Here is a 25,515-nt window from a genome sequence, read left to right as displayed (position 1 = left end):
ATAGATGATACAAAGGTATAATGGTACAAACATAAAGTAAACAAATAGTTTTTTTGATGGTATTAGTTAGGATAACAGACTTGTAGCTTAGCTAAAATATCATAGGATTTTAAAATGGTTTTTGTTTTCTAAAAATTTTTTTTTTTCAAAAATTTGTTTAAAAAAAGTTTTTTCAAAGGGAAATTTAAATTCTGCCCACCTGCAGTTGGCTTAGTATGGCCCTTTTGTGCTAAACTTAAAGATCCTTCTGATTTTGAGTGCTGAAACTGTTTAACTTTTTATTAGGTTAACAGATGTTTACTAAAATTCCAGACTCATTTTTAAAGGCAAATACACCTTTAGTTATTAAGCTGGAAATTGAATAAAAATATTGTTAAATATAATTTAACTATATTCATGTCCTTTGATTAGTATATATATATATATATATATATATATATATATATATATATATATATATATATATATATATATATATATATATATATATATATATATATATATATATATACAGATATATATATATATATATATATATATATATATATATATAGATATATATATACAAAGAGATCTATATATATATAGATCTATAGTTTGTTGTCTTTGGGAAGAGCGGAAGGAAAAAAGTGATTCTTACGCCAACACATACGTCACTTTTAATTACTTTTGATTTTCATCCAACATTTTCATGTTGGACGAAAGTAAAAACCATTAATTTAATTACAAATAAATCGTTTTTAAAAAAAACCACAAAAACGCAAATTTAATTGACCAGAATGTTTTTAAAAACATTCTGAATGTTTTTAGCAATATAAACAATGTTTTTATTTTTATTTTTTTTAATAAAATGTTTTTATTTTTAATTTTTTTAATAAAATGTTTTTATTTTTATTTTTTTACTGTAAATCATGCGCGGAGTGTTGCTACATCGACTATCTTATAGCCTGACTCGCAAGGGAGTGCTGCTACATCGACTGACAAATAGCCTGACTCGCAAGGGAGTGCTGCTACATCGACTGACAAATAGCCTGACCCACAAGGGAGTGCTGCTACATCTACTATCTTTTAGCCTGACCCGCAAGGGAGTGCTGCTACATAGACTGAGGGTTTGGTTGGGGCAGGCAGTCTATCAATTAAGAAAAAAAAATAATTCCGGTCTTACATTTTAATTTTTACTTTTTGTCAACAAAATATGGAAAAAACTTTCGGACAACATATAAGGGTTCTATATATATATATATATATATATATATATATATATATATATATATATATATATATATATATATATATATATATATATATATATATATATATATATATATATATATATATATATATATATATATATATAAGTATAATATATTTATATATTTATATATATAAATATTTATATATATATATATATATATATATATATATATATATATATATATATATATATATATATATATATATATATATATATAAGTATAATATATTTATATATTTATATATATAAATATTTATATATATATATATATATATATATATATATATATATATATATATATATATATATATATATATAGGCCTTGGCAAGCATGGCTTGCAATCGCTTGCGCCCCCCCTTCACACCAGTGTAAGTCTGCATAGCTTGTGCAAATCTTTTTTTAAACAGCAAAATTTAATGTTTTTTAGGTTGAGTTGCATTTAATGCATATAAACAAAAATAGTCAAAATATAGTTACTTGCACATTTAAAATAAAATATTGCTTTTTATAAAAGTTTTAATAAATATGTATTACGTAATTATGCAATGATAAAAAAAGAAAAAAAATGATTATTAATTTAAACGTTTTTGTCAACGTTGTTAAGGTAAAAAAGTTTGAAATTGAAGACTTTTTAAAAATGTTTTGACATAATTATTTTTACATAAACTTGATAAGTTCAAATAACTAGTGTAAGAATTTAATTAAAAAACATCTAATAAAATTAACACAAAATCTAATAACTAAAGCTCAACATGGTTTTGTTCCCAAGTGAGAATGTGTCAAAATCTTGTTTACATCTTTCTTGTATACATCTTACTAAACTTTATGTTTGACAACATAAAGTTTAGTAACCTGATGACAGTAAAATAATCAAAGTCATAGTCAAGTCATTTACAATATGTCACCCTCCTTCATGCTGATGTAGATAAACTGTTGACTAATCCAACAAATGGCTAATGCCTTTTAAAATTGATAAATATAGACTAATCCATGCTGCAGGCCTTGTTTTAAAGCATTAGGCTGCTCACAATTTACCTATGCAATAAGCTATTTTACATATGCCTAAAGCAATTTCGGTTAAGCAACTTTTAATCATTATTAAACTTTTAAATTATTCGATAAAGCAGTAAGATAAAAGAATTAATTTTATAAAAAGCCACTTAAACTTTTGAATGATGATTATGTAAAAAAGTTTGTTACAAAAGTTTGAATTATTTTTTGATAAATGGCATATACAGCAACATAATTTTAATCAATGGTGTTTTGAAAAATAATCTTTCACAGCAAAATTGCTGATAAAGTAATGAACTTTTAATAAATGAATGTAAATAAATTAATGTAGTTTTATTATTTTTTACTAATTTTTTAAAATAAAAATTCATTTTTAGTTGCAAAGCCGCAATTAGAAATTTAAGAAATAATAATTTAAAAAAGTTTAACATATTTTAATTTATTTATACAAATATCGAGAAAAGAAAGAAATGTTTATATCAAAAAAATTATAAAATGTAATATTAAATGTAATTATTTAATATTAAAAAAAGTAATAATTGAAAGAAATTAAATATAATAATAGCATTCATTTATTTAAATAGTAACATTCATTTATTTATTTAAATATAGCATTCATTTATTTAAAATTTATTTAACTTCGTTTTGCAGATATTAATAATATTACAGTAGTTTAAAAAGGTCATGTCTTTAAAAAAATAAAGAGAATTTTATATTGTCAAATTTACATTAGGCTAATGCATTAAGCATTAATTATTATTTCTTAAATTTCTAATTTGAGATTGCAAAGGTTGAAAGGTTTAAAAAAGATTAAAATTGACCTCATAAAACAGTTAAATTTGCCCACCGCATTGATGAAGTCACTTTTTATTTCACTCAGCTTCCAAATTTAATAGTAAATTGTGTCTTCATGGACACAATTCTTGACATATACTTCAACTAATCAAAGGATGCATGTAGTGTGAAAATTTTTTTTACAAATAGAGTAGCAATACGCTGAAATGCAATTTTACAGCAAGTAGCTATGTTATGCTTTTTAAAATTCTTTAAAAAGTGTATATCATCAAGGGTTGAATTAAGCAATCACAAATGGGTATATCTGTTTGTTTATGCAATACAATGATCACAAAAAGTGTCCAACAGAGATGTCCAGTTACGTAGACCTGGGAGATGTGAATATAGAAGTAGATTGTAGATGATGTCATTGGGTAAGAATCATGAATGAATGTAAAAACTCTTTTGTAGGAGGAATAAAACTATAGGGCTACAAGGAGAGGGTGAACAATAACTCATGCTCTAGTCATCCTAAACAATTGATAAAAACAATGGTCTATGAGTTAACAAGTATGTGTAAATCCCTAGGTGTATCGATGGCTATCATGATTTAAAATGTCATACAATATTAAATGATAAAATAAAAAAGTAAATAAAAAGATGGTAATAAATAATGGTATAGCAATAAAAAAAAAAAAATATGTGTGATCTACAAGGTTCGAACTCTGAATTTCCAGATTATGACGCAATGCACTAACCATCACGCTATAGTGTCGATACGTAAATGTGAAAAAAATGTTTATAAACGTCGTATAATTAATGTACTAAACAGTAAAAAATAGGAAACTGACAACTACTTGTGTATCAGCAGAATATTTAAATATCGTGTATAAAATAAATATATAATAAAAAGCTACTAAATCATAAAAATACATGGGTACAAGAGGTAAAAAAATGTTGGTGCCATTATAACCAATCAGAATTAAGTAGTGGATAGTGGTGATCCCCCTCCTCAGGAATGCACTGCGATCACCAATAACGTTTCGGAGAGCCCGAGACCTGCACTAACGCCACTCATCAGGGGCGTGTCCTTGCAACAAATCTCACCGCCTGCACTCTATGTCATGCTAGTCAATATTGCAATATAACAGGACTACACTACAAAAGCCAAAAATCCCAATTCCTATCCCAGTTTTAATATAGCTCCAACATTCTTAGAGATATTTGTGAGGGTGGTTAGGGATGCGCGTGGTGTGGCTGTACATATGTGTATAAATACATGCACTCACAACATAAAAATATACAAATATCCCTACATATATACATACATAAATACCTATATATATACATGCACACATACATACACTCAAACATACATACATACATAAATACATACAGTATTGGACAAAACGAGTGTAACCAAATAATGCTAATTTAGTTTCTTTATATAAAAGTGCTGCATTTTTTCAATTTAGAGAAATAACTATGTAACTGTTTAGAGACAAAGTTCTTCAAGTTTTATTCATCACAAAGTTCATTATTTGTACACGAAAGTTAATAAATTAATCGAAAGTATTAAAAAAAGTTGATTTCCTTCTGGACAAAACAAGTGCAACTCGACAAAATGTTGACCAAGCTGTATTTCGCTATCAATATTTCGTGGCGAATCCTTTGTTGTCGATCACAGCCTTGCATCTTCGAGGCATAGATTCGATCAGGTGATCAATGAAACTTTGTGGAATTGCTGTCCAGGTCTTTTGGATTTGTTCTAACAGTTGATCCTTATTACGAACACCTTCACGATTAATTCTGCGGTTGACGATCTCCCACAGGTTCTCGATAGGATTGAGATCCGGAGATTGAGGCGGCCAATCCATCACCAATAGGTGGTTGTCTTGAAACTACTGCTTGACTATTTTTGCAGTGTGTTTTGGATCGTTATCTTGCTGAAAAACCCATTTTATTGGCATATTCCATTCAGCATGAGGTAACATAACATCTTTCAGGATATTTTTGACATGAAACAGTCCATTATTCCATTGTTTTGATGTATTGGACCTAGACCGTTACCAGAAAAACACCCCCAGACAATTACATTGCATTCACCATGCTTCACGGTCTTATGGCAGTAACGTAAATTGAGGCGTTTTCCGGCCGGTCGACGTAGACGGCAAATGCCATCGCTCCCAATGATGTTGAACTTCGATTCATCACTGAACAGGACAGTTCGCCATTTCTGCACATTCCAGTCAATATGAGATGTAGCAAACAGGAGTCTTTTCTTCTGGTTTTTCAGTGAAACCAGCAGTTTCTTTGAAGGCGTCGAGAAAACAATCCGGCTTCAACAGCACGTCGTCTGATTGTTCGGTCCGATACAGGCAGCTTTTATTGCTTTTGTATCTCGACTGATGATATCCAGGGATCCTTCTTGACAGATCTGACCATCATAGAGTCCTCTCTAGAAGTGGTGGAACGCGGTCTTCCACCTTAGTTATCTGCTGCCAACTTCCCCTTAGAACAATATTTGGAACATAGTCTTGATACGGTCCTTTTTTTCACGCGATATTTATCACAAATACTTTTTTGTGACATTCCACTTACGTAATCGCCAATAATTTTCTTTCTTAGTTCCAATCCAAGACTGTTGGGAGCCATTTTTGCACTTGAAGTCATAAAAATAATAAAAATAAATAATCACGCTTCTCAAGGCTTACCGTGTTACATTTACCTTGTGATGATACAATAATGCTCTGTGGAACACAATGTCTTGGTTGGATGTGGACTGTATTGATGTAATGAAACACTTGTTGTATTTCACTTCTTGTATTGATGTTCTTCGATAAAACACTTTGATAAAACTCACTTCGATAAACTGTCTTGATAATACTGACTGATTGACTTTCATATACTGACTGAATTACATGTTGATTTACATGTCTCTTATATAGAAAAATGAATCTGTGTGAACCTGTTCCGGAAGATTCTAGATGCTTCTTTTCGATGTTTCAGGATGCTTTTGAATGTTTCTGGATATTTCTGGATGATACTGGATGCTTCCAGATGCTTCTTCTGGAAACTTCTGCATGCTTCTGGAAACTTCTGGAAACTTCTGGATGCGTCTGAATGTTTCTGGCTTTCTGGATTCTACTGGATGCTTCTTCTGGAAACTTCTGGAAACTTCTGGAAGCTTCTGCATGCTTCTGGAAACTTCTGGATACTTCCTTTAATTAATAAAAAACTTCCGTGACGTTGACACGGACCAGACTTAAGAAAATGAAACTAACTAAAAAAGTTGCACTTGTTTTGTCCGCTGCAAAATGGCACTTGTCAACGAAATTCTGTCTGTGTGCTGTCACCTGTCACCTGTCAGCTGATTGCTCATGTCATGGCATGCTATGACTCCAGACTCCTGAACTGTTTGCTGGGGTAGTATAGTTCGTTTCGTTTTTAAGACATGTAAAATTAGGAACACTTTTTAGCATTGTTCGATGTTGGTTGCAAATGTTTTGTCCAATACTGTACATACATAAGACACATAAACTTATATATATAAAATAGTGACCATAAAGCATATAGAATAGTGACAATGACAACAAAATAAATAATAAGCAGCAGATAGCACATAGTATTTCAAAGTAACTTACCATATTTATGATTACAATATGCCTAATATATGTCTAATCTATGTACATATATATGTACATAGATTAGACAATAATTCACAACTAGTAACAATCCAATAATTCACAACTAGTAACGATATGAACTAGGAAAAAAATGCTACATAGTAAAGGTATACAAACGTAATGAGAAATTTATTAAGATAAATAGTTCAGAGAACATAAATCTCACCTTGTAGGTGGAGATTTATGTTCTCCTAACTGAAAATAGTAAGGTAATAACAAATTGACAGATAGACAACTCAAGATAGCCAGCTAATACACAATATAATTAGTGGATACACCAGAATTAAATAATAATAATCAATACGTAAAATGAATTTTAATTTATCAGTACCTAGCGGGCTGAAAAAATCGAGTTAAAAAACAAAGATTGTTTACATAATAACCATAAGAACGCTACTGGAGGCTGTATAGTGCAAAACTAAAACAAACAAATTTTTGATCCTAAGGAATTTTATCTGACGTCGATAAGTCATATCGATGTCAGATAAAATTCCTTAGGATCAAAAAATCTAACAATATGGTAGTCAAATTCAAAAAATAAGCAAAACTTATTTTATATCTTATTAAAATACATACTAACCACACAAGGACTACAACGACCAATCAATGCAATATACTTTTTAGATATTTTTAGATATTTTTAGATACACCCCATAATAAGACAGAAATAGATAACATTTAGCACAGACAGATTCACTTGTTTATAACTTTTACCATCCATTAAGTGGTAGATTAGCCAATTGATTTACCAACTTTTAATGTTATTTTATTTTTAATTTTTATTTTTTTATTACCTTTTATTATTATTACCTTTTAGTCACTCTTATAGCTATAAGAGTGACTAAAAGGTAATAAAAAAATAAAAATAAAAAATAAAATTACATTAAAAGTTAGTAAATCGATTGGCTAATCTACCACTTAATGGATGGTAAAAGTTATAAACAAGTGAATCTGTCTGTGCTAAATGTTATCTATTTCTGTCTTATTATGGGGTGTACCGTATCTAAAAAGTATATTGCGTTGATTGGTCGTTGTAGTCCTTGTGTGGTTAGTATGTATTTTAATAAGATATAAAGTGCATTTATTGTGACTTTTTTTTAGCATTCTGTTAAATGATTCTAATGGTTTTTTAATAAATTTTTTTTACAAATAAAGTAGCAATACATTGAAATGCAGTTTTACAGCAAGTAGTTATATCACGCTTTTTAAAATTCTTTAAAGAGTGTATATCATCAAGAGTTGAATTAAACGATCACAAATGGGTATATCTGGAAAAGTATACCCATATCTGGTCTTTTAAATTTTAGTTTATGCAAAACTGTGCACTTAGTTTTCATGGGGCGAATTAACTTAATTTGTTATCAAAAAAGTTATAAACTTTGACTACAAAAGTAATAACACTATAGTCACTGTGTTATAAAAGGAATAACACTATAATAATGTTGTTACTTTTGTAATGCACTTATAACTTATTTATAATTTAATGTTTGTTCAAATGACACTTAATCAAGATATTATAAATAAAAAATGATTTATATAAGTAATCGCAAATTTTAATAGAAATAAAAATGCAAAAAAAAAAAATAGATTGGATATTTAAATATTATTAAAAACTTCAAAAACTTATACTAATACCAGATCATTAGTAAAATTTTTACTAATGGCTTGGCAAAATGCAGTTTAATTTTAAAATCAACCAATAAAAATTTTTTAAGTGTTGTTTGAACAAACAATAATTATAAAAGTTTTAAGTGCAAATGAATAACACTATGTTATTTATGTGTTATTACTTATATTACTATTTATTTATGTGTTATTACTTATATAACACAGTGACTATAGTGTTATTACTTTTGAAGTCAAAAGTTTATTGTTACGTTTTTTATGACTTTTTGGTTTTTTATGGTTTTGCATAAACTAAAATTTTGAAGACCAGTTATTTATCCGGATACCACAGTTCACAATCGCTTAATTCAACCCTTGATCATGTTTGCAGCGTACTTGTGTCGACATATACAAGCCTAATGTATTTTTCATTAGTTTAAACTACATTTTTTAAAAGATAAATAATTATTTATTCTTCATTATGAACTGGACAAGACATGAATTAATTTTATGTATTGTAATTAAACTAATTTTAAAATAAATTAATAATAATAATAATTATTATATATATATATATATATATATATATATATATATATATATATATATATATATATATATATATATATATATATATCTATATATATACAGGCCTTGTTACGTGATTTCGCTGTGTAGCGAAAACGCGTAGCGCATTTCTAAGTAACTCAACTCAGCAAATATATTTTGCATCGTTAGAAGTTATATTGCGTCACTAGCGTCTTTTCAAGTACCGCATTGTAATTAAAGTTATTTTATTAACGCGTTAAAAATCATACAAACAGTTTGTTTTTTTCTCACTATAACAAAAGTTACAAATAAAATCTTAGTTCTTATTAAAAAAATCATTTTTATTATTTTCTTCAAATATGAACTAAATTTTATTTTGAAAAAAATATTTTTTTCATGAAACGTAAAATATTTGTTTATTTTCTTATGATTTTATATTTGGTTTTTGGTTATTTTATTAACTGTTAATACATTTTTTCTTATTTAATTTGTGAACTCTTTTTAATAATGTTTTTAAACAATAAAGTTTTTTTTTGTTATTTATCAGTTACCGATAACATATTCGTGATCATAATTTATTTTCGTAAATTAAATGAACGTCATTAAAACTTTACGTTATTGAATTAACAATAAACAAAATATCTTATTAATGAACTATTTACATCAAAATAAATCGTGCATTTTTTAAACTTATTATGACTAAAAATAATTTTTATATTTAAAAGGAATTTATATATTTAATTCCTTAAGATAAAACTTAAAACACTTTTTTTTTTTAACTAATTTTTAATAGCAAAAAAAAAATTATGAAACAAACTGTTTCTTTAACAAAAAAATCTATTATTTTACAATTGCGGTTAAATGCTTTTACTTACGACTTTATTTCTTCTGAATAAACGTCACGTTAACGGTAATCAAAAGATAATTTAAATATTCTAAAAGATATAAGTTTTTGCGTAGCGCAAAACTGCTGAACGCGTAGGCAAATCGCCTTTTTCGCTAGCAAAATGCGAGCTGCGTAGCGCTTCTTAACAAGGCCTGTATATATATATATGTATATATATATATATATATATATATATATATATATATACATATATATAAATATATATATATATATATATATATATATATGCTAATATTGTGTAAACTTAAAATATAAGGATATAAATTTAAAAAAATGTTTCTTTAGTATAATGCTAAGACTTTAACTGGCTTTGTCAATAGTACCATAGCTCTTGGTGGTGATTTGGAACATTTGGTATGTTATTTTAAATTAAGTGAAATTAATTGGAAATGACAATTTGAAAAGTTATGTGATAAACATTTTGAAACATTGAAAAATTTAAACAAAGTTTATTTTTATCAAAATTAAATAAGCTTTAAAATGATTAAGAGCATTGCTTTAAAATAAATTTGTTTATATATAATTTTTTTAAATGAATTAACATATATATTATTTTCAGACATTTTTTATTTTTGTACCAATCTTAATCTTGCTTGATTTGTTTTTAAATTTTTTTTAATTTTTATTAGGGCAAGTTAGTTGAGGATGCATTTCGTTCTCATATGACCTTACTGGAGATAGCTGCACACCATAATCGTCCGAGTCAGGTATTCAATATATATGTGTATGTGTGTTTCCACTGTTTTTTGGACAGGTTTCCATCAGAGTTGTTAACAAGGCCAAAATTAGCAAGGCCAAAGCCACATCTCATGGCCAAGGCCAAGACCGAGGCCAAAAGTTTTAATGGCAAGGCCAAGAGTTTCAAGGTCAAGAACAAGAGTTTCAAGGCCTACGTCTATGCAAATATTTTCAAGACCAAAGCATTAAATTTTAGCCTTACGTTAAAGCCAATTATTAACGAATCTGCAGGTAGCAAGTGCTGTGACAATAAATCCACATGTTGTGAAATTAGACCAAGGTTTATCGCAGAGTTTGACGAAGTCAATAAAAAAATATATTTACAGATATATATGAAAGCCGAAAAAAAAAATACATAAAAAACAGATTAAAACTTTTAATTCTTCATTTTTATGTATTTTTGTGCTTCATGTTAACAACTAATACTGACATCTTTTAATACTGACATCTTTTAATACTGGCATCTTTTAATACTGACATCTTTTAATACTGACATCTTTTAATACTGACATCTTTTAATACTGACATCTTTTAATACTGACATCTTTTAATACTGACATCTTTTAATTAAAAATCTTTTGGTATTAGTTGTTAACTATAAGTCATAAACATTAATGATCAATATATAGCTCATAAGTCTTTATTAAATTTAAATGGTAATTAAATTTAATTTTCATTTAAGAAACATTAAAGTTTCAAGCAATGAATCAGACATACGAGCTCTTTGAGGGCACATTATCAATCCACTCTGACTGAAGATACTAGTCAAATATAGATTTCTAATTTTTGAATATTGTTTCATTGTGTACAGTTTTTTTAACGAAAAATATTTTTGATTAAATTCTAGTGATTTATTCTCGTTCGAGATTCGTCAAAATGATCTTGTTTGTAAAACATGATTTTTTCTATTATTTGCAAAGAAGCATTTTTTTTTTTTTGGTAAAGGGCTTTTGAATCTGAGTTGCAACACTATTTTTAGTAGATGTCAAAGTGGTTTCTGGTGTTGTTCTTGAGCAAATCTTTGATAGTTACCAAACTATCAAAGAAAGATAATTAAACTATTGCTTGTTGTTTCAAATTTGGATTTTATGAAAAAAATTAATAAAAAAAACGCTACAAAACTTACATTACTAACAATTTTTTTAAACATATTTAGATAAGTAGAATAAAAACAGTATAAATAAATTAAAATACTTTATAATAAATTATAATTTAAATATAATAAAAACTATTTTCAAAAAACCTTTAAAAATTCTGTTTTTAATTTTAACAAAAAATCACGTATTTAAATCTTTTTATAAGTTTTAAAATGTTCTGACTAATAAAAAGTGTAAAAAATTCCCATTAACAAATCATGTCATTTAAAATGGCTAGTAAAAATGGCATTTTAAACCATGATATAAAACACAAAATCAAGTTCTAAAGCTTTCAAGTAAACAAAAATAACTCTGGAAAACAAAATCAACTATAGTAAAAGTTTTTAAATGCAAACAAAATAAAGTTCTGAATTCTTAAAGAAAAGATGGAAGGCCAAGGCCAAAAAATTCAAGGCCAAGACCATAATGCCATTTAATAAAATATGATATCTTTTATAATGGTAGATAATATTTTATTGTGATGTGAAATGTTTTCCTTAATGCCATTTACTTTATGGATTTTCTAATTTTTTTTACATATATTATATTGTAATATATTATTATTTTTTTTAAATACTGTGATTAACTAAAAATGATATTTTGTTTTGATTTTTCAGGCTGATTTCGAGGCATTATTAAAACCTTTAAGTGAAGCCATATCCAAAGTACAAGTAAGAATCATTTTTTAAGTATATATATATATATATATATATATATATATATATATATATATATATATATATATATATATATATATATATATATATATATATATATATATATATAATGTAATTTATGTTAGTAATATATATATAAATTATGTTAGTGTATTTTACAAATAGAGTGCTCAATTTCTTAAGAACAGAGCAATAATTAATTAGTAAAAAACACTTGTCTAACTTTTTTCTTCAACTTGAAGTTTCACCATTACTGGGTCATCAGGAAGAGTTCGAACTCTTCCTGATGATCTGAAGCTTAAAAAAAGAAGTCATAAAATAAACATAATAAAGCATTTTTATTTATCATCTTGCAAGCGCAAGAATATTTATTTAGACTATTTCTCATAACAAACAATAACAGAAATAGTTACTGAATTTAAAAAAACAACTAAAAAACAAAATAAAAAATTATTTGCTAAGAAAATGTTAAATTTTGTTTTATCTTAGTGCCACTTTTAATATTTTAATTTTTTTTATTTTTTATGTTCTGTTATAATGATTGATTATATCAAAAAATAAAAAAACGTCAATTATTACAAAATTTAAATGACATCTTATAAAGAGTTTATTTTTTTATGATTATACAGGGATTATCTTTTTACAGATATTTCCAGAATTCCAGATATTTCTCTCAACTTTCAGTTTTTCAAAATGTTCATTATACATACAAATATAGGTGTGTATTTGTGTAATATATTTGTTTTTAGGCTTTTTCACTCATACAAAATTTAAGAAAAATTAGAAAAAAAATAGGACATAACTCAGTCAAAAGCAAAATTAAGAGGAAAATAAGGGTAAACATATTCGAAATTTTTTCCAAAAATTTTATTTAATTAATTATTATAAGTATTTACGCTTGAAGCAATATAGCTCTTGCCATGTCTATGTTTATATTTTTAAGTTTTATTTTTTGAAAAATAATAGTTTAGAAAAATATTTAAAGTAGTTACATCAGCTTTATTGACACAGTGCAATTCAAAAAAGTAAAAACAGAAATTTCCTTATAATTTAGAAAAAAAAATTTAAATTGTAAGATAATTAAATTTAAGATAAATTTATATACATAATAAAATTAAAGCTGATGTTTGGGTTTAACATAATTTACTGTCTATTTTATTTAAGCCTACATAATAAATATTGTTTAATAAATGAAAATTTGATTAATTTTATCGTAATTTTTTTTTCGGTTTTTCTTCCTCCTTTTCTATTTTTTACATAAAAGTGTACATTTGACTTTTTTGTAATAAGGTAAATAAAAGTGCCACGGTTTTCATTTTTAATAAATGGTACTTGGAAACTTAAATCATTGTCTCAAAAAAAGCGCTGGAAAGGGATCGTCCATAAATTATGCAATGCTAAATTTAAAAAAATAAAATTAACATATTTTATTACATTTATACAAATGCCAAGAAAAGAAAGAAATAAATTTCTGTTAAATGATAATGAAAAATGATTTTAAATTCAAAAATAAAATTGAAACAAAATAGAAATGTACATTAACAAAATAACACTTCTAGTTTATTGTTTTTCTTAATTAGTAAAATAAACGGTTTTGCGGTAATTTATTTTATTGCGGTAGTTTTAGTAAAGTTAATCTCCTTAAATATATATATATATATATATATATATATATATATATATATATATATATATATATATATATATATATATATATATATATATATATATATATATATATACACAAAATCTAAGTTCCTATTTGAAAAATCATTTTTATTATTTTTTTCAAATATGAACTTTATTTTGAAAAAAATTTTTTTTTCATATAATGTAAAATAATATTTGATTATTTTCTTATAATTTTACAGTTGGTTTTTGGTTATTTTATTAACTGTTAATAAATTTTTTCTTATTTATTTTGTGAACTCTTTTTAATGTTTTTAAACAATAAAGAGTTTTTTTAATTATTTATCAGTTACCGATAACATATTTGTCATCATAATTTATTTTCATAAATTAAACGAACGTCATTAAAGCTTTACGTTATTGAATTAACAATAAACAAAATATCTTATTAATAAAATATTTACATCAAAATAAATCGTGCACTTTTCAAAATATTATGACAAAAAATAATTTTTATATTTAAAAGTAATTTATATATTTTTTATTTTATATATTTATATATTATATTTTATAATATATTTTATATAATATTTTATATATTTCTTTAAGATAAAACTTAAAACACTTTATTTTTTTCAACTAATTTATAACAACAACAACAAAAATTATTAAACAAACTCTTTCTTTAACAAAAAATCTATTAGTTTACAATTGCGGTTAAATGCTTTTACTTACGACTATTTCTTCTGAATAAACATTACGTTAACGAAATCAAAAGATAATTTAAAATATTCTAAAAAATAAAAGTTTTTGCGTAGCGCAAAACTGCTGAACGCGTAGGCAAATCGCCTTTTCACAGGCAAAATGCGAGCTGCGTAACGCTTCTTAACAAGGCCTGATATATATATATATATATATATATATATATATATATATATATATATATATTTATATATATATATATATATATATATGTATATGTATATATGTATATATATGTATATATATGTATATATATATAGTCTTGCATGTATACATACAGTCTTGCATAGTAGTAGAAAAGTGTCTTACATAAACTGTAGTTTTTAAGAGAACACTTATAAATCAGACCGGAAAAAGTTTAAAAACTTTAATAAAGTTTTTTTTTAATGATAAATGGCTTGCCTAACCAAACCCTCAGTTGATGTAGCAGCAGGCTATAAAATAGTCAATGTAGCAGCAGTCCCTTGTAGCATCAGGCTATAGTCAGAATACCCCGAAAAATGCCCAAATGGTTCCTAAATTATTTGACTTTGAGCGACAGGTAAGATTTCGCATAATTTATGCAAAAAAAAGTTCTTTGTTTTGCGTATTTGCGCCAAATTCTTTTTTTGCGCATTTGCACTGAAATATTTTTTTGTGAAATTATTTTTTAATATAAACAATAATTATGAAAAGACTAAGATACACAACAATCTAAAAAGAAACTTAAAATCATTATGATCACATTAGAAAAATTTTTTCTAAATCAGGATGCTGATTTAAGAGAAAAAATATTTTTAATTCAAAATTGTTAAATAAAACTATTTACTGAACAACAAACGAAATATTGAGATCAAAAATGAAAATGAAATCAATCAATTCTCTTAAAACTTGTATTTTTACGATTTTTCAAACAATTGAGAACTTTATACTTCATACTTGCAATATAGTCTGATTTTGGGCTTATGATACAGTTTTTTATTGGTTGGATTGAACATTAAACTCTATTTTCATTGGAATGTTTAAGAAGTGTTACATAAACATAAAGAAGTGTTACATAAAAGTTTTATGTACAAACATTGTTATTTTTGTTACAGCTAATCTGTTATTTTTTAGAATATTTAAATTGTCTTTTGACATTTAATGTGACATTTATTTAGAAAATATTATTTTGTAATTAATTATTTAGAAAACATTTTGTATATTATTTTAAGCTCTTAACCCTTAGTGTTGTAGTATATTAATTGGACTGATAAAAGTGTTAAAAAAGATTTTTTCACCTAAACAGTGTTTACTATTATGAAATAATCTAAGTATAAAACAACATCTAAAATTGGTTGACAAATTATCAAGATGGTGCAAAAAACAGATTTTTATCAGCACCAAAAGCATCATGCCTTCTTGAAAAAGAATTAGGAATTCAAGTTCATTAACTATATGAGATTGATACAAAGAAAGTGGATTTAAAGCAAAAATCATTATTTTCAAAATAGTTAAAATTTAATCTTGTGAAGTGCAATAGAGCTCAAGAAGAAAACTTAAAGTTGCAATTCGGAAAACATTTTTGTTTAGACAAATTTAATATTAAAAATTGTTGAGTTTTCAGAAATTTAAGTTAATTAAACTAATTTTTTTGACAAATTCTTGATTAAATTTGCTTTCATAATAATTTCTGAAAAATAATAACCACACACACACACACACACACACACACACACACACACACACACACACACACACACACACACACACACACACACACACACACACACACACATTTTAAAATTGTGTTTTTTAAAGATTTTATTTCAATTTTTTTTCATTAATATTAATTAAGTTAAAGATGTTTTAATTTTTTTATTTTTGTTATAATGATATATTTTATTTTTGTTTTATTTTTTGTTATAATAATATATTCAATTTTGCTCTCAAAATTTTTGATAGGATTTTCGGGAGAAGAACAGGTCAAGTAAACAGTTTAATCACCTGTCTGCTATTTCAGAAGGACTTCCATTTTTAGGTTGGGTTGGTGTGGTAAGTTTTTATAACTTGTATGCATAAATTATTTTTATTATTGCTTCATATATCATTATTGCTTCGTGCCATAAAGATTAAACTTTAAAAAATGCATATATGTTAACAGTAATTTAAAATGGTTTACTGTTAGTTTTTTTAAGAAGTTTAATTTTGGAGTTAATATGCACAAATTATTTACAAGCTGTAAATAATTATACCTATAAGTTGAAAATATATATTTAAATCAATTTAAAGTTTATTTAAATGAAAAAAATTTATTTAATTGGTACTGGTCTAAATTTTGAAATGGTCAAGTCCAAGTTTTTTAATTTTCTTTTCAAATGTTTGTAAAGTTAGTATAAGTTAGATTGATTTTTAATTGACTTGTTTTTAATTTATAATTTTGATTGAAATGGTTTATTAAATAAGGCTTTAAGATGCCTTTACAGACCTACTAAACACAATTAAAATTATTTGTTGTAACTGAAACAATAAAAAAAATTTTACTTTACACCAGAGTATTAAGTTAAAGAGTATTAAATTTTAAAAATGTTTTTGTTATGAAAATGGTTTATTAACTTTTTAACTTTTTTAAGGCACCCAAGCCTGTTCTATATATTCAGCAAATGGAAGAATCTGCACAGTTTTATACAAATAAATTATTGAAGGATTTCAGAGAGTAAGTATTTAAGTTTTTAAAGATTTTAATAATAATATTTTATCAGTTGTTGATTTTAACCCAAGCATTAGTGGGTTAAAATTAAGCTATGAGCAGGTTCAAATTCTAATTTAATGGTGGTAAATTATAATCTTTTTGGAATGATAAATGGGTTTTTTATTTTGTTAAATTTTACAAATGCACCTTTGCTACCAAATATTATAATTTTTTATAGAGAAGAGAGTAATCTACAATAGAAGAGTTCTAGTATTTATAATAAGTACTAGTGTTCATTATGTGTTCATAATGTTCATTTGCTCGCTTTATAAACAAGAAGTTTGATCATCGCCATGTAGAGACATGGCAAGGATTTATCAGACATGGCTACAATACTACCAGAAGGTAGTGTTGCGCTCAACTTGTTCCTCCACACAGTGGCCTTGTTCGTCAAGGTTTGTGTTTCAGAGTTAAAGTGTTGAGAGAGAATTGTAACCACAATAATCTTTTACTGTAGCGGCCTTCTTGGCCTCGGCGAATGACATTTAAAAAAATAATAATGAGTACAAAAAGCTACATATTCTTTATCAGTTAAGACATTAAAGTAGATAAGTTATTACTTAATATGGTTTTCAATAAAAAAAATTTTAAGAAATGGTTTATATGGAAAAAAAATTATATTGATGTTTTCATAGTTATTTATAAGATTCTTATAAATAAATTTCTAACTTATTGCCAAAGGCAATTATAGACTCTTTTTGACTGCATACTTGAGGGCCAATTTGGGCAGTGCCCAAATTTTAATATAATATTTGACAATTTATATTAACACTTTTTGAGCGGGTCAGGTATTAGTACCCATTGTGCGGACTGCTGTTTATTAGCAGGTCGGGTATTAGTACCCGATTTTATTTTAAAAACCACAACCAAAAATTTAATGAACATTATAAGTAATGTATTTTGTTTTAGAAGAATGTTTGGCTTTTAAACTTATATGTATACTTTATATATTGTATATTTACATGTTATGTTTTATTTATTATTTCATTTATGATGTTTGATATTTTATTTATTATAAAATATATTTTAGATATTATTATTTTATATTTTTTTACAAAACTATTTAATAAACTATCTGCCTATTTTGTTCAAAAAATAAAACTATCAATAAATTTACATTTATAATGTCTTAATATTTTTTAAACTTTCGTGGAAAAATCACTCACTAATACTTATCTTAAGTATGGTATTTAAAAAAACAGTTTCCCTTATGAAGAGGCACCTCACAAAATGGGCACATATGGCAACTTTAACGTTTTTTCTTATGCGCAGCACAAACATGGCACTGTTGCTGGGGTTTTACTTTTATGCCACCTGTAAAAATGTTGACTATTTTATGTTTCTTTGCATCTTTCGACAATCTTTCTTTAGGATCAATTCTTCTGGGTGTAGCTTAATACACAACGATTTTCATTATCCTGAGTAAATTTGCTTATCCATTTCTTTGCTATATCATGTAAAAAAACTTTGTACTTTTTTTTTGAAATTCTAAACGCATTAAATAATGCACAATTTATTAGAAACATCATGCCTCTTTTAGTCTATTTTTTTGTACGACGTAGTAAAGTGTAATATCAGAAATATTGATTGACATGATCAACACCTTTCATATATTTGTTTCATATAATTAACCACACATATTGGCTTAAAAATTCTTTCCTTTGTCACCCATTCAATATTGTGGCTTTCTACAATATCGACTGAATGTGTTGTAAAAATCATTTCGACAGGTCTTTTTGATTGCCAACATTGTAATAAAATGTTTTGCCGAAACAAAAAATAGATTCTTCCTTTTTCAGTTTTGCATCTTTTTAACAAAGAGGATGGCCTCTGTTTCTGCGAATAATGCCACATGTCCGGAATCTATGTTGTAAAAGTATTTTACAAGTGTCAACACTTTTTATAATAGCTATCCATATATATGTAGTGCCATAAGTTCAAATATGGCACTACATATATATGGATAACTATTATAAAAAGAAGATTTAAAATTGTTTGTTGTGATCGACTTCCTTAGCCACAGTATATACGAAAGTTACAAATATATCCGATTTTAGCTTCACAAACCATACTTATGAGAATTATGTATTTTCATTTTTGAAGCATTATAAACTTTGAAGGATAGGCGACCTCTCCATGAAATGATGCCTTCATCTATAGATAGTTTTGCTGCAGTTTGTAAACTTCTTGAAGTTTATGTGAAAAATAAGAAATAATAGGGCTATATTATAGGCACGTTATCATTTTTTAACCAGTCTAGTACTTTTTCATCACTTTCTTCAGAGTCGCTAGATGGTTTTGACAAAATTCTGCTTCTTTTTACTCGAAACAATTCCTCGTCACTTTCGCTACCTAAGTCAGTATACTTTGTATCACTTGATATTTGCAAAAAGTTATCGGCAAAGACATCACTATCACTATCTGAATCCATCGTAAAATAAAATTTTGTAGAGAAATCAACAAAGATTAACGTTTGTTCTGATGAACTCACTGAATAATCGGCCAATGTAACAAATAGTTATATTTACAAAATATATCTGAGTATTTATACAATTAAACAAAATGACAATAAAAATTAGCAATAAAGCAATAATTATTATAAGAATAAAAACAATGGGGATGTCTACCCATCTCGTAATGTATAGCGTGGTGTCTGTCTAACGCTATTTTCAGAAGAATTATGTAATCTTGCATAAATCAGACAATATATAAATTAGTAGAAACACTTAGAAGGATTTTTCTTCAACAAATTGTTTCCCCATCAGTAGGTTCATCAGGCAGTATTTGTATAGTAATTATAACAATTCAACATATATATTTTTAAAGATATTCAAAATTTCCTTATTATAAGGATTCTAAAATGAGTTATTGCTGTTCAGCTATTTTGAAATTTAAATTTATTCTATGGGGGAGTTAACAAAATGTGTGGAGTTTATAAAAAAAAAAACATTAAGAACAATTTAAATAGAATCATTGTAAGAAAAGTTTTTACCATATACAAATTAAAAGAATGTTGTATATGGGAAACACAATTTTAGAATTAACAGAATGTTTAATATGTTGTCTGATTTAGTTAAAAAACAGATAACACATTAAGCTAAAAAAATATTATTTTTAGTATGTCCATTTTTACTATGTGCTTGACACTATTCTATAATGTTTGTTCTCATTGTTGCAATTTTTTGTCCTTCTATTTTTTAATTATTATTTATAAATTGTTTTTTTTTTGTGTTTTTAAGTATTTGTTACATTTGAAATCTTTTTATAATCAGTTAATCAAATTTGTCTGTCTTATTTTTGTGTTGGTACTTTTTTTTCTATTTTAAAAAGCTTATTAACTCTGTGTTCTATAGTAACTTATTTGATGCAATATTTTGTCAATAAAGTTAACTTATATTTGGTCAATATAAATTAGTTTATATTTGGTCAATAAAATTAATTTATATTTAAAAAAAAAAAGTAATTTTTTTTATAATTTTTTTTTTGTTTGAAAAAAATGTATTTTTTTAAAAAGGTTTGAAGAAAGTAACTTTTTTGTCATATAAGGTCATCTGTTTCTTTTCACTTTTCTATATATTTTTCTTCTCTTTTCTATTGATATGGAGGCTTTTATTACTATGAAAGATTGTAATTTATTATGAATAATTAACTAGATTTTTTGTCATATTATTTGAGGTTCTCTTTAATTAAGAACTATTTTGTTTGTATTTCATTAGATCTGATCCTAAGCAAGCTAATTGGGCTACTTCATTTATTCAACTGCTGAAAAGTTTTTCTGGTTATGTTAAGGACCATCACCAGGCAGGATTAACATGGAACAAAGAAGTAAATAATTAAAGAAAATAAGTCTTTTTGTTTAGTGGTTTAAATAGACACTTCTATACCATTATTTGAATGTTATTATTTTTTTTAGAAACCTGCAGCTACACCTACAGCATTAACTGCTAAAAAACCAACTATTTCTTCAAAACCAGCTGTACCTCCAGGGCCACCTGGTAGTTTTGCACCTCCACCACCTCCTCCTGTGCAAGCTCCTACTGCAACTCATACATCTGTTGAAAATCATGGTGCTGAAGACACACGATCACAGTTATTTGCACAGCTCAGCAAAGGAAGTGACATCACATTAGGTAACATTTTAATTAATTTTGATTATTTGCACAGCTCAGCAATGGATGTAACATCACATTAGGTAATATTGCTTCTAGATTCAAACTTTTCAAAAAGAAATTATTTGAATTATATTGGATTTATTTTTTTTAGGGTTAAAGAAAGTTACAGATGATATGAAAACTCATAAGAATCCTGAACTCCGTAATCAACCACCTGTGAAAAGCTCAGTATTAGACCCTAAACCTTATGCTCCCCCTAGTCTTAAAAAGTTTAGTGCTCCTATTTCAAAGCCTGTTAAAAAACCAGCAGTATTTCAGTTGCAAAATAAAAAATGGCTCATTGTGAGTTTGTTTTTTAAATTATGTTCAAAGTATTTTATCAGTTATATCATTCATGTTATTAAAGTTATTTTCAATATTATTACATATTACTAATTATACATTACATTAATTAATTACAGATTGTGCTAATGTTTTTTAAGGTTATCCAATCTTCTTACTGCATTGTACTTTCTATCAGTTACATATTTATAGATGAGGTTTTTAAAGATTACCCTGCTTTCATGAATTTTTTTAAGATTACTCTGCTTTCATGAAATTTTTTGAGATTTTCAATTTTCTATGGTTTTCAATTTTTTTCGTGAAATTTATTTTAATCTAAATTTCAAATTTAAAGTTTGTTATAAAGTTGCAAGAGACTTTATATAATTTTCAAGATTTATAATCCTGAGAATTATTTTTCAAGGTTAAAAGAAGAAATAATCAGATAAGACACAAAGTAGTAAACTCACCAAGCTTGTATATATATATAAGAATATCTAAGATTTTTATAAGATTATTTAAGCTTCTCTGGTCTAGCATCAAGAATATAAGAAAATGCCTTTATGTAAAAAGCTTTCTTGTTTTCTCAAAAATAAAATTACTCTCAGCCTCAGGAGTAGTTCTCTTTGCCCTAACCAAAAAAAGTTTGATTCTTTCATCAAACAAGAAAAAAGTTTGTTTGTGATTCTTTCATTTTTGAAGTATTAAATCAAAAAAACAAAGAATTAAAAAAATCTAAAAGAAAGTTTTTTTTTCTGACTTTTAATTTAAAATTGATAAATGTTTTTTATTTATATTTTCTGCTTTATTACTCACATATGAATTTTATAAAGCGTTTTTTAATGAGATACTGAAATAATATAAATACATTTGAAAAGTTAAACAAGTTTTTATGTTTAGAGAATTTTTTATTTTGTGTTTATAAATCACTCATTCACAACAAAATATCCACTTTGCTGTAAATTTTTTTAAATTTTTTATTCAGGTATGTTGTTTTATTTTTATATCTTTTAGGAACATCAAGAAGGAAATAATAATTTAGAGATTGCACAGTGTAATGATAAACAAACTGTTTACATGTTTAAGTGCAATCTATCAACTCTTCATGTCAAGGGGAAAGTCAATTCAATTATTTTAGGTATATTTTTATCAAAGTATACAGTGTGGTTATATTTATAACCTTACCAGAAATTTAGGATCTCACATAAATGATCATTTCTAAATTATTCAAATGCTTAGTTTTGCTTAGTTTTTCATTTGTAATGTAGTCTGGTTTTATTTTCATCAATTAATTTGAAAATATTAGAAAAATAATGGTGCAAAACTATATCCTTATTTTCAATTTTATTCAAATAAAATTGATGTTGTATGTTTTTTGTTTTTATTAAATGTTATTAAAGACCAAGAGGACCACTACAGTTGAGAAAGCTCAACTTGTGGTTACAAGTTACAATTGGTTACAATTACAAAATGGTTACAATTGTGATTACAACCCTTTATTAACTATTTAACTCTGAAACACCAACCATGAAAACAAGGTGACAACATGAAAAATGTTAGTTTCAATTTTTTATCAATACTTTGTTTTATTGTCACAATTCTGAATAACCTCAAATATTTGATTTGGTGTACTTTTCAAATGTTTTCTGAAATCAGCAAGAAATATGTTCCAAACATGTACAATTGTCTTTTTTAATTCTTTGACATTTGAATATTGTTTCCTTATTTGCCTAAACATGTCTTGTTAAGATGCCCCATATGTTTTCTATAGATTTAAATCAGATGAGAGTGCTTGCTATTCCGATAATTCAATTTTCTTACTCTTCAACCATAGGATATTTGACTTTGCTTTATCAATTGGAGCATTATCTTGAAGGAAAATAAAATTTGAGTTACCAAATTTTCATGTAATATCATTCAAACAATTATCCAAAACTTTTCTATATCCTTTAATTTCCATATACTTTCATTTATTTAGTAGTAATAAAGCCAAGTTTGCTAGCGACATGCACAATTTTTCTTTGTTGGCATTGGTTTTCTACGACATCAATGCTTTGAAAAAAGTAATTCCATATAAAACATAAATAATTGTAGCCTAACAATTTCTTTATTTATTTGTTGTATTTAGATTTGAATAGAATAGATTAATTAATAATACTGTTCAAAGAAAAATCATGATAAAATTTGTGTTATTTATAACATATATATAACATTATCTAGCTAAACTTTATTGAATGTTATCTTTTGACTGTACTGCATAATACATATAATCTGTAACTTCTTTCATTGAAACATTAGTATAGTGGTGTAAATAAAAAGTATATACTTTAGCATTGAATAAAGAAAGGAGTTTGCTTTAGTCAAACTTCCGTTAAGTTGAACCATTTTCCTTGGTCATTTAGAGGTTTGAATTATCGAGAATTAACTGTATAATTTGAAGTAATTAAAGTTCTTGATTCCAATAGTTGCGTTCAACCTGATAAAAGCTGTCAAACAGGTTGATTCATTGCTTGACATTTCTATCACTCCAGCTTCTGTATCTAAAGTGATTTCCTGCTTAGACTCCTACAGCTTGTGGCCCGGACATACCTGTTATAGTCTTATAGAAGTGTTCTCCGGAGCTATCGTCTATACTTTCAAAATTATTCAACATGTGCTTATTAGAGTCTTGTTTTCCAGCCTGCTGGAAAGCGGCATCTGTTATCCCTATTTTCAAAAATTCTGGAGAGTGATCCGATTTGTCTAACTACCGTCCCACTAGTCTTCTTCCTATCATAAGCAAGGTTTTTGAATCTTTAATTAACAAACACTTAATCTCTTATCTTGAATCTAATAACTTACTTTCTGATCATCAATATGGGTTTCGATCTTCTCATTCTACCGCTGATTTGCTAACAGTAATAACTGATAGGTTTTATTGTGCATTAGATAAAAGTGGAGAGATTAAGGCCATCGCTCTTGACATTTCAAAAGCTTTTGATAAAGTTTGGCACGCTGGTCTTCTCCATAAACTCTTATCTTATGGTGTATCTGGTAAGATTTTTAAGATTATTAAATTTGTCCTTTCCAATCGTAGTATAAAAGTTGACCTTGATGGACAGCACTCCTCTTCTTATTCTGTATCTTCAGGGTTTCCTCAAGGTTCTATCTTTGGATCTATACTCTTTTTAATTTACATTAACGATCTTCCAGATATTCTGACATCTAAGGTGGCATTGTTTGCTGATGATACTACCATTTATTCTTGTCATGATAAGAAGCCAACACTCTCTGATTGCTTGGAGGGGGCATTTAAGCTTGAAAAGAATCTCACTTCTGCTACAGCATGGGGCTGACAGTGACTGGTAAACTTTAATTCTGATAAAACCCAAGTTTTTTCAGCCAATGGTTATCGCAATAGTTTAAATCTTCCTATATTTATGAACGGTAATGTACTCGATGAGTCATCTACTCTTCTTCTTTTAGGATTAACTCCTACTTCCAATCTTTCTTGGAACCATATATCAAATCCATTGCAAAATTAACATCTGCTACGGTTGCATCTCTTTATCAAGCTTGACACTTTTTTACTCCAGATTCTATTCTCTATCTCTATAAATCTCAAATCCGGCCTTGTATGGAACACTGTTGCCATATCTGGGG

General features: G+C 26.3%; 1 protein-coding gene across 3 annotated transcripts in view; it reads left to right on the top strand.

Moving 5' to 3' along the window:
* LOC100203913 (adenylyl cyclase-associated protein) overlaps positions 1-25,515 on the top strand; it is a 37,716-nt gene that overhangs the window by 8,201 nt on the left and 4,000 nt on the right. For all 3 annotated transcript variants that reach the window (XM_065795966.1, XM_065795967.1, XM_065795968.1), the window contains 9 exons: positions 10,074-10,142; positions 10,418-10,495; positions 12,280-12,333; positions 16,654-16,743; positions 17,322-17,404; positions 21,157-21,265; positions 21,354-21,570; positions 21,704-21,894; positions 22,888-23,011. In XM_065795966.1, coding sequence (XP_065652038.1) covers positions 10,074-10,142; positions 10,418-10,495; positions 12,280-12,333; positions 16,654-16,743; positions 17,322-17,404; positions 21,157-21,265; positions 21,354-21,570; positions 21,704-21,894; positions 22,888-23,011 — 1,015 coding nt within the window. The remainder of the gene's footprint in view (positions 1-10,073; positions 10,143-10,417; positions 10,496-12,279; positions 12,334-16,653; positions 16,744-17,321; positions 17,405-21,156; positions 21,266-21,353; positions 21,571-21,703; positions 21,895-22,887; positions 23,012-25,515) is intronic.

The sequence above is a fragment of the Hydra vulgaris genome, chromosome 04 (genome assembly GCF_038396675.1).
Source record: "Hydra vulgaris chromosome 04, alternate assembly HydraT2T_AEP".
NCBI classification, from domain to species: Eukaryota; Metazoa; Cnidaria; class Hydrozoa; order Anthoathecata; family Hydridae; genus Hydra; species Hydra vulgaris.
Note: the sequence above shows the minus strand (reverse complement) of the source record. Positions and strands in the feature narration are given on the sequence as shown.